The sequence below is a fragment of the Elephantulus edwardii genome, unplaced genomic scaffold (genome assembly GCF_000299155.1).
Source record: "Elephantulus edwardii isolate Elephantulus edwardi_28Jun2011 unplaced genomic scaffold, EleEdw1.0 scaffold00248, whole genome shotgun sequence".
In the NCBI taxonomy this organism is placed as follows: Eukaryota; Metazoa; Chordata; class Mammalia; order Macroscelidea; family Macroscelididae; genus Elephantulus; species Elephantulus edwardii.
Genome location: NW_006399998.1, coordinates 730,356 through 741,630, shown reverse-complemented (window position 1 = coordinate 741,630; position 11,275 = coordinate 730,356). Strand labels below are relative to the sequence as shown.

At 42.7% G+C, this 11,275-nt stretch overlaps 1 protein-coding gene across 1 annotated transcript in view; it reads left to right on the top strand.

The window, feature by feature from the left end:
• NSMAF (neutral sphingomyelinase (N-SMase) activation associated factor) overlaps positions 1–11,275 on the top strand; it is a 106,311-nt gene that overhangs the window by 27,251 nt on the left and 67,785 nt on the right. Inside the window, exons 6-9 of the mRNA XM_006899230.1 lie at positions 6,267–6,317; positions 9,211–9,282; positions 9,564–9,611; positions 9,714–9,766. Of these exons, the coding sequence (XP_006899292.1) occupies positions 6,267–6,317; positions 9,211–9,282; positions 9,564–9,611; positions 9,714–9,766 (224 nt within the window). The remainder of the gene's footprint in view (positions 1–6,266; positions 6,318–9,210; positions 9,283–9,563; positions 9,612–9,713; positions 9,767–11,275) is intronic.

Here is an 11,275-nt window from a genome sequence, read left to right as displayed (position 1 = left end):
GATGGGTGTGTCAGAGGCGGTGTGGTTGGCGCAGGATAGAGCAGGGTTTAGGGCTGTTGTGCATAGGGTCGCTATGAGTCGGAAATGACTCGATGGCACATAACAACAACAACATTAAGGATCCTTAGGGAGCTCTGATGGCCTACTGGTGAGAAGCTGCACTGCAATCCCAAAGACACTGTTCAAATCAGCCAGCTGCTCCTCGGGAGATGGAGGAGCAGTCTCCTCCCATATGAGTAACTGCCCTGAAAACCTGCTAGTTGGTCAGCTGTGGGTTGGTTCCGACTCATTGGTTTACAACAACAACAACAAAAGCAGCAGCAGCATCAACAACAGCATCCTTAAGGATCCCTACAGAGCTCTGGTGCCCTAAACCTTAGAGAGTTGCATGCAGACCCAAAGGTGGCACCTCTCCACCAATTAAAATCTGCCAACACCTCCGATTGGAGAGTCTCCTCTCCTCCTGTTTAAGCCTTCATAAACCTGTAGAGGGTGAGCTGAGAGTGCATTCTGGCTGGACAGCAGTGAGTTTGAGATTTTGAACGCTGAGGATCTCTGGTGGTACAGGCTGCTACCCAGAATGTGGGTGGTTTAAATCTGGCAACTGCTTTACAGCAGTGGGAATCTGATAGCAGGCTTCTGTCAGTCAGAACCAACCTGAAGCAGTGGTTTTGCTTTTCTTGTTTTGGGTGTAATGCTATTGCTTTTAAGAAAGAAAGCATTTCACAAGCTGTCTTTGGCCTTATTTTATTTTTAACTGGTATATGTGAAAGTAATTAAAGCCATCTTACTGCTTTGGAGAGGATTATTGCTAATAAATCATTAGTAATAATTTTAGTTTATATCAGTGTTCTCATTTCTATGTTATCAATTATGATTTTGTTAAGAGACTTCTTTTTTCTTGTGTTTGTTTTGCTAAGTATGACTTTTATTATAAAAGTACACATTTTAAAAAATGTTCATGAACTTCGAACTTAAAAATTTTTCTTTAAAAAATGCATGTATTTTAGATTTTTCTTCACTTTTATAGCCTGTAGAATTTCTTACTGAAAGTCACCTTAATGCCGATGGTTTTGAGATATGAACTACTCTTTTGAGTATTATTTTAAGCTCTAAATCAGGCTCGCAATCAGGCAATTTTTGGTTGGGTTTTTTTTTTTTTTTTTTTGCTTGTTGGGTCAGAAAGTTTCAGAACTATATTGAGCTTTATAGAGTTTTTAATTTTAAGAATTAAGTATAGCTTAGGTAGCTGTTCTTAAAAAACTTGATAGGTTAAATGATGTGATATACAGGGTTTCCTTTCTAAAAAATTAATGTTTTTGTCATTCATATATATTGTGTTTCATGCATGTACATCAAGCTCATAAGAAACAATACTGTATGAAACCATTATTGTAAAAACAGAAGGATAACTAGTAAGCTATGTATGGATATCCAAAGAGGGAAGGGCAGGGAACAGGGGACCAGAGGGTGAAGAGGGGGAAATCACAGGGTCACAGAGTTCTGTGGAGTTTTATTTCTGAATATCCTGTTGCTGCTAGTATAAAGAGGCGAGTTTGGTCTGTTAGTTTTCTGTTCATTGATGTGGATATACAGAGACAATTACAGTTATGCAAAGCCCCCTTCTCCCTGTTAACATTACCTCTCTACATGAGAAATAGTAAAGAAACATCTGCTGTTATATTCAGGCCATGTTTCAGTCACTGGATATGTGTCTGAGAGCTGGACAGTGAATAAGGATGGCAGAGAAATTGAGACTTTTGAGTTGTGGTGTTGAAGAAGAGTACTGAATATCCCACAGACTGCAAAAACAACAAGCAGATATGTCTTGGAGAAAGTACAGCCAGAGTGCTCCTTGGAGGCAATCTCACATACTTTGGACATGTTATTAGGAGAGGCAGTTCCTTGGAGATGGGCATCATACTTGGAAAGGTGGAGGTTTTGACGAAAGAGAGGAAGACCCTCAACCAGGAGTGTGTCAGAGATGATGAGGATGGCACAGGATAGGACAGGTTTGAGATACTTTGTTTATAGAGTCGCCATGAATTGTGCTTGATTTGACAGCACCTAACAATGACAACAACAACTTTATGTCAGGTAGGAGTCCTGGTAGGGTAGTATGATGTTAGTTGGGCTGCTGCCCCAAAGGTAGGCATTTCATGTCTACCAGCAGCTCTGAGGGAGAAGGATGGACAGTTTCGTCTTGTAAAGTTTTACAGCTTTGGAAACTTGGTGGGTTTCTGTGCTTCAGACTTGACTCAATGGAAGTGGGCTTTGTTTTATTAGATCAGGGGGTGTTAAATGCTATGAAGAGCACCAAAAATAGATCAAAAGGCCAGAAGAGGTGGGGATACATGTGCTACTTTCACAGAGCAGTCAGAGTGACTCTGGGGCAGTGACTACAAAAGATATTAGAAAGAGTTGTGAGAGTGAGCAGGTGATTGTGAGCAGTGTGCTGTGAGTAGGGGAGTGGCTGGAGCAGAGGCCCAAGATGGTTGGATAATTGCAGACAGCAGTGAGCTTGTTGGGCGCAGTGCCAGGCCACGAGAGCCTGATCCTTGGAAAGAAGAGAATGAAATGCAGAAGAGAGGCCAGTGGAGAGTGGAAAGCTGCAGAGGATGGGCTCTGGTTTGTATGAACAAGTATTCCCTGACTTAAAAAGGGTTTTTAATTGCAGTAGAACTACACCACAGCTTCTATATATTTTTCTTAAAATTTGTTATTCTAGTATTTGTTATTCTGGTAGCCTAGTGTCAAGGAGCTGTGCTACAATCCCAAAGGCATGTGATTTTAGTCCACTAGCTGCTCCACAGGAGAAGAATGGGCAGTCTCCTCCTGCGGGATTAACTGCCTCTGAAAACCCACTGGAGGGTCAGATCACACAACAACAAGTACTGTGATGGCTCTGATGGACTCGTAGTAAGAAGCTGCATTACAATACCAAAGACATGCAGTTCTTAGCATGTAGATATAGTATTGCAAACTTTGTTTGCTGATTATAATTCTTAGATGCTCATTTGCAGATAAGAGACAATAATAATTAAAACCCCCCTTTAAAAAAAAAAAGAGATTTGACTTCTATCAGAACTTGATTTAGAATGAAGTCTCAGAGTAAGTCAGAGACTACCTGTGCTTGTAAATCCTTCTGGTTTTGGGGTAGAGAACATGCGGTCGGGTGAGAACAGGGGGCAGAAGGCCTTTTCAGAGGTCCGGGTGCCATGAACAGGATGGCAGCCGTGGCGGAGGGAGTCTGGGTGGACCCCTGACAGAGGCCTGAGAGGCTGTGCTAATGGGATCCTCATAGGGTAAGGAGAGTAGACAGTAGGGTGAATCCACCTGGACACACATGCCCTGTGCATCAGAGAGGAAGCCTGCTGAGCAGTTTTAGGTGTCAGACAGGGCAAGTTGAGGCTGGAAAGGTGAACTGGGAAAGTTAGCGGTTTTAGATACCGCTTTACAGCCTCTTGAAAACCTGCTGGAGGAGCAGCTGTGGGCTGGTTCAGACTCAACAGTAATGAGGTTTTTTGAGCTTTAGTTTATGGGTATTTTTTTAAAAAAAAAACAATAATGACAAAGCAAAACCAAAACCCACTTCCATTGAGTTGTTTCTGACCCAGCAAACCCTCCATGTGTTCTCTGAAAATCTACTTATCTTTCTTCAGTGGCTTGGCTAGTGAATACTAACCTTTTGGTTAGCAGACCCACATTGCACTAGCCACCAAGGCTCTTTAGATACTGATTTTCCTCATTGGTTTCCTCTGAGTAAGTTTTGCCTCATGGAGTTGACAGAAAGATATGCTATGGAAGATCCCACCAGAGCTCCTTAGGTACTAATTTAACTTTCTGCAAGTAGATGCTGTTTTGAGTGTCTACAAGTAGATGCTGTTTCAGTTATCTGGACAAGTGCATGGATGGCATATCTGATGGCATAGTCCATAGTGAGATGTGTGATATATTAAAAGCTGCATACCTCCAGTTTTGGGGTTCTGACAGGAAAGGGAAGGGAGCAGGTGCTGAGCATGGCCAGGAAAGCCATGGAGAGAACCAGGAGCTGACGGCGATGGTCCCAGGAAGGCCTGAGAACTGACACTGTGAAGACAGTGGTGTCCTTTGCAACCATCACAAGAAGTAGCTTCAGTGCAGGTGAAAACCTGTCTATGCAAAGAAGGGGCAGCCATTGTTTGTAAAGAGTTTTGCCACAAAAGGGAACAGAAATGCCAAAGAAGGATGTGGCACTGCAGAAGGAGCAATTTTGTATATGGTTTGTTTAAAATGGAAGAGGATGCAGTGCAGCTAGAGCAGCTGCATTTCTGAGTGGTTGTGTTCAGTGCTTATGTGGAGCGGATGGTCCACGCAGGCAGACTCTTCACTTACAAGAGCCAGGCAGGCTTGTGGGTGCAGGTAGGTACCTAGAACCCGGTGGGCTGATGCCTGTCCACAGCGTATAGGGTAAAGGCAGTGGCACAAGGCCCCAAGGGTGGCTTGGGGATGGCCATATCTGACCTCTACTAACTCCAAAGAAGAAACTACCCCCACCAGCAGCATCTGTGATACAAAACTAATCCTGGGGTCAGACGTGCTGCTTCTCCCACACTTCCCCATCTCTTTCCACTAATTCCAGGTGCAACCCTAAGTGCTCTACTGGGTCCAAAATCCATTACAGTAACTACACGGACCTCACAGAATCATACGGGATGGGTGTGTCAGAGGCAGTGCGATTGGCACAGGATAGAGCATGGTTTAGGGCTGTTGTACATAGGGTTGCTATGAGTCACAAACGACTCGACGGCACATAACAACAACAACAACAACAACAACAACAGGGAAGTCAACAGGTAACAGGTAACAGTTCAGGCTAGGAACAGGATACAATTTCTGAGTCAGGACAGCTTCTAAAGTGTGGTTCAGGCCCTTCAGCCTCCAGCCTTGTGGCTTTAGGTCAGTGTTACTAAGCTCTCTGCATTCTGTCAATTAGGGCAAGTGCTCCAGGCATTGTGGGCAAAGGCCCCTGGCTCTGGCTCTGTGGAGTAGCAGTCCCACGGTCAGCTATGTTACATATCAGGTGTCTCTGGTTCTCCGCTGTGGTTGCTGCTGCTCCTGCAGGACATGATCTGAGTGGCACAGGAACCTTTGGTCCCCAAGGATGCACACTCTTCTCTGCTGGTGGTGTGATTCCCCAAATTCCTGCCACCAAACTTACTCATTTTAAACCTTGTGAAATGACAATACTAGCCAATCCCCTTGTGGACAGACTAACACACTCTATTTTTGTGTTCCCACCTAGACAGGTGACAAAGTCAAGGGACAGTGGCCTAGGAAAGCCATTTTGTAAAGTAGACTCACTACACCATGCCTCTGGAAAAAAATTGCATTCCCATCTGTATCCAGGGAAAAGCAAAACCAAACCCACTGCCATCTGGTCGATGTTCACCCTTGTAGGCTGGAGCAGAGCTGCCAGATTTTTGAAGGCTTAAGGCTGTAGCAGAGGCCTGCCTCCTCTTTTCCTGCAGAGCAACTGGTGGCTTTAAACTACAAAATCCTTCACTTAGCAACTGAGAGCTTTACCCACAGCAGCACCAGGGAAGGGATGTTTCTGTGTAATAAGCACATCCTCCATGACATTGTGATTTTGTTTTACCCCTTTTCTTAGAAAACCAAATCTTGGACTTCACTCTCATTTCCTACTCAGCACAGGCGATGGCATTCAGAACTGGTCTAGATTGTTGTACTTAGCTTGTAAAGATTGCTGTCTTGTAACAATGTCACTTCCCATTGAGATTATCTGGGGTAGAAATGCAAGATTTCAACAGGATGTCATACCAGAATAAACTACTTCAGTGCTCTGAATGCCTAATGGTGCCCTTGATAATTGAACATTGGTAGCTGTAACAAGTAACAGCTCTTTAAAGCCTATTATTAGTTGGAAGGAGGCTTGTGGTCAAGCTTTGGGCTATGTAGTTAGCTGGAAAGCTTTGGTGGCTTGACCCTACCAGCCACTCCAGAGGAGGAATAAGCTGCCATTCTACTCCCTCAAGGATTACAGCCTTTCAAAACCCTGTGGGGTAGTTCAGCTCAGCCTTATAGGATCCTTGTGAATCTGAATCAGCTTGATGATGTGTATACAATATGAATCTGCCTGCTTCTGGAAATAGATACTCTGGAGGAACACTTTTAACATTTAATTTTCTGTATCCTGATGTGTAGTTATTCTTTACAGTGGGAAATTTTCAATTACCTTTTTCATAAGTGTTGATTGTTTTTCTCAGGTATACTTCATTAAAGAGCATAACATTGTTGCACCATATAAAATAGAAAGGGTAAGTAGAGCTTCACCCTCCCCCTTTTTTAACACCTCCCAGTTGATGCAGTGATTTTTGAACTAGAACGTTTTGTGACTCTATTGACATCTGTAATCAAATGTAATAGTAAGGGGTGTTTAAAAATTTGTTACATCACAGTTAGAACAAAATAGACCCGGGGACTTGGCTAAAACAATAATGTACCTGTAGAAAAATTTCAAGTGATTTGATTATAAAATTTAAATTCAAATATGCATCATGTGTAATGGTGTTTGCTGGCTATTTCTGGCAATTTAATTCTCATATGTTGCTGAAAATTTATGTTTTAAGTGTTCCAGAAGAATTTGTAATAGGTTATAAAATACCCTCATTTGAGAACTTGGTGATAGTTGATAAATCCTTCTGCCTGGCCAGAAGTTGTGAGTGGACTTGAACACAGGACCAGCCAGAGGGCAGCACACATTCCGGCCAGTGCCTGTGCTGCCCACTTTTCATCCCTCTGCTTCATTTAGAGTAAAAGGGTAGCTGAGCAAAAGAAGTTTAAAGGACTGAGTATGTGGAGCTCTGGTGGAGCAGTCTTTGTAAATGACTGTGGAGGAGTTTTGCTGCTAAGCCAAAGGCTACACAGCTCTGGTGGTTCAAATCTCCCAGCAGCTCTGAGGGAGAAAGATGGGCAGTCTCTTCCCATTTCAGAAGCCTGATGGAAGGTTGACTTGACAGCTGTGAGATTTTTGAAGAACAGGCCCAGTGCTCCTTATAATGACCCCTCTTTAAGTTCAGGAGCCACTCTGAGTGGCCACAGCCCCACAGCCCCAGGTGCAGCTCAGCCTCAGTTTTCTGATTAGCAGTTGGAAGACACTAATTATATATGCAGTGGTCTAGGTTGTTTGTCCTGGTTAGCAAGTGGGACACACTAATTGTAGATGCAGTGGTCTGGGTTGTTTGTCCTTTAAGCACTTGCCTGTCCTATTGAGTCTCCAGTCACAAATAAAGTGGTTACTTCCTGGTGGTGGCTGCTCTTGGTGTTGTGAGTAGGGCAATTCGTTGTTTGGAACTGCCACTCTCACAACATTACATCTTTCCTGTCCAAAATTGTCATGAGACTTGCTGTTCAAATCCACCAGATACTTCATGGGAGAAAGATGGGCGGTCTCTTCACTGATTGTACATAGCAACAGCAACAACAACATGCTTGTTCTGAAGAGCTGTGGTGGTGTAGTGCACTGTGTGTTGTATTGCTAACCAAAAGATCAGAGTCTCAAATCCACCAGCTGCTAAGTGGGAGAAAGCAGAGCAGTCTGTCCCCTTGTAAGGGTTTACACCTTCAGAAGCCTGTGGGGTTGTTGTGAGTTGGAATTCACCTGAGAGCAGGGGGTTTACGCCCCCTATCTTATGGCCTGTTCCCACCCACATCATGCCTGTACTGCTCTCTCCCATGTTATTAGGGCAACTTCATACATGGAGAAATAATACCCAGGCTGCTCCCCATGTTGAGAGCCACTGTGTGGGTATTCTTCCCATTGAGTCTCTTGTTGTTCTGAAGTGCAGAGCTGAAGAGGGGACATGGGAAATGATGTAGAAGGAATAAAGGCAACATTTTTTTTTAAACAACCCCTTTTTATTCTCATGTGAATCTGACAGAACACCCAAAGATTTTCAGATATTTTGGGTGATTTTTTCTTTTTTATAAATTTCTTTTTCATTGTTGAAGATTTATTTCTCTCCTCCCCAATGTGCACCCGAGCCACCCTGCAACGCACCCCTTGTTCCAGACTGTTGTCATAAATATATATATATAATGCCTAATTATATATTCCTTTCAAATAATTCTTCCCCTTATCTGTTCTAATGTAGTATTGGTTATCCATCCGCTCTTTCCTCATTCTTTCCCCAGCCCCTCATGTCTGGCCTATTTTCTAACAGCTGTGTTATATTTGTCCTTTTGTGACTGAGATATTTAACTAAGCATAATGTCCTCCAAGCTTCTCCATGTTGTATAATATTTTGCAAGTTACTTGTTTTTCAGTGCTGCATAATATTCCATTGTGTGAATGTAGCATAATTTTTTAGTTCATTTGTTTGTTGATGGGCCTTTGGATTGCTTCCTTCTCTTTGCTGTTGTGAATAACACAGCAATAAACATGGATGTGCATCAGGTTTTTTTGAATGCAGTTAATAATAAAGATTTGATAGTTTTGCAATTACAAAAGAAACATTTTTGTTATAGTAGGTCTCACATGGCAATCACAGGGTAATTAAGGACAATTGCATGAGTAGTATGGGAAAAATAACTTTGTTCAGAGGGAAGGGAGAATTTCATATGCAGAATATGACAGTGTGTTATTGTTGGGAAGCCTCATGGGGCAAGGTAGGATTGCCCACAGATTGTCCAGAGGCACAATCTTCACAAGAAGAGATTGCCAGGACTTTCTCACACAGAGTCTTTGGGTGAGTTTGAACTGCAAGCCGTTAGATTTGTAGCAGAGCACTAACCTGTTAGTATGCCAGTTTCCTTGAAAATACTACTCAGGGAAATTCCTCTGACATCACTTACTGTTGATTAATTTAGATATGACTTCTAATTACACATATGAAGGCCTTTGTTGGAAGAGTATCACACTTTCAAATTTGTAAACTTTTTACTCTGTATATAGGAATTAAAATGAATAAATAAGGGTAAAAATCTTCAGAACTGTACCCACCCAAGCTTAGATCCTTGCCAGTCGATTGCATCTGCTGCTTAATGCTTAGTTTGCATCCAGGCTCTGGTGGGCACGTCCCCTCTGTATTCGGTGCCTCAGGCTCTGGACCAGGCTGTGGGCATGAGGACAGCTCAGTGCTTTGCAGCTGTTACCCAGGTGAAATTGTTTGGCATGCTTTTCTCCCTTGGGTTTGACACTTTGTGTTTTAGGGCAAAATGGAATATGTCTTTGAACTGGACGTTTCTGGGAAAGTGGAAGACGTCACGGAGACCTTGCTTCAGGTATCCTCCTATTCACAGCTGCAGTCACCAGGTTGATTAGTCAAAGCAGATGTCTTTTAAGTGTCCTGTTATTGTCATCCTAGCCAAATTGTAATCCCTTATAAATATAAAATAGATTTTATTTGAATAAATTCAAGTGGAAACTATATTTTGAAAAGTCATAAATATGTTAGAAGCAAACTCAGTTGCTCCTAAGTAACAGAACAATTGCACTTTCTAAAGAACTACCTTCATACCTTCTGGGAAAAAAACTGCTTACATGTGCATTTTGAATGTTTTAGCTTCACAGAGCATCCTGCCTTGATAAACTAGGAGATCAAACTGCCATGGTAAGTCTATAGAAGATCCTCTATCTTTGTAAATGAACTTATGTTGATATTTTATTTATAAATACTTATATCTTAGCCTTTTAAATGGTTCTGTTTTAATAGATAACTGCTATTCTGCAGTCACGTTTGGCTAGGACATCATTTGACAAAAACAGGTAAGTTTATTTTCTGTATTGTTTTTGTCCAATTATGAAAACAGTTTTTTATGTCTGTGTGCCTCAGGGTATTTGAAACTTATGTCATCACCATTCACCTTACTTGAGCCCTGCTAGTTTTAGGGAGCATTCACCTTGCCCAAACACTGCTTATCTTAGGGAATGTCCACCTTATCTGACTCCTACTTCTCTTAGGGAATGCCCACCTTACCTGCCTGAACCCACTTGTCTTAGGGAGCATCTGCTTTACCCAAGCTCTGCTTATTTTAAGGAGTGCCCACCTTACCTGAGCCCTGCCTGTCTTAGGACACTGTCCACCTTTCCCAAGACCTCTTTGTCTAGGAAGCATCTACCTTGCCTAAGCCCCACTTGCTTTAGGGAGCCTCCACCTTGTCTGATCCCTGCTTGTTTTAGGGAATGTCCACCTTGTCCTAGGGAGCATCCACATTGCCTGAGCGCTGCTTCTCTTAGAGAATATAAACCTTGCCTGTCTGAGCCCTGCTTGTCTTAGGGAGCATCCACCTTGTCCACACCCTGCTTGTCTTAGGGAACATCCACCTTTCCCAAGGCCTCTTTATCTTAGGGAGCATCTACCTTGCCTAAGTCCTGCTTGTCTTAGGGACCACCCACCTTGCCTGAACCCTACTTCTCTTAGGGAAAGTCCATCTTTCCCAAGCCCTGCATGTATTTGAGAGTGTCCACCTTGCCTGAGCCCTACTTGTCTTCAGGAACAACACACTGTTCAGTAGTTGACTAGTGCAGTAAACATGCTAACAGCTTCCTCAGCTCTTCTCCCTGCTGAGATCCTTAGATCAGAAAGACCTGCTGGTGCTATTCTCTAAGATCTGTCCACTCTCTGCCTGTTCACAGGACTCTCACCTCTCCCAGAACACCATACTAGCCACTCAGTCTGTCGGCCTGATTCTAGTCCCTTTTCTTCCCCAACTATTTCGCCTGCACTGTACCCATTGTGATTTTTCCGAAGAACACATTAGTCATCTCAGTTGAATTTGAAACTCTTCAAGATTCGCCACTGCTTCAAGATAAAGTCAAACATCATCTCGGGGCACACGGCCTGTGTGCTCATCTCTGACTGCACGTGAATCCCCTCTAGCTGTTTGCTTTACATGGAGTATCCATTGCTGTATGAGGTCTCCCTTTCTGAGTCTGTGTACATGTGCCTCTGCTCAGAACACCCAGTTCCTTCTTCCTTGTTAGGTACAAAATATCTAGTTAGGTACCTGTCACTAAACCTGATCTCAGCTCTGATGTCAGTACTTTGAGTCTTTCCTTAGCTAGGATAGAATTTTCCTGTGGTGCTTGATAGACTAAACTTATTGTTTTAATAGTTGTTTCATTGATATTTTTGGGAATGAGGGGACCCTTCAAAGTATAAAATATATTTTCTACAAATAATGATACTTTTATAGCATCTTATTTCCTTTATTACTTCATGATTTATGTTAAGTAGATTTACCTTAATCTGAACATTCATGTTAAGACAGACTA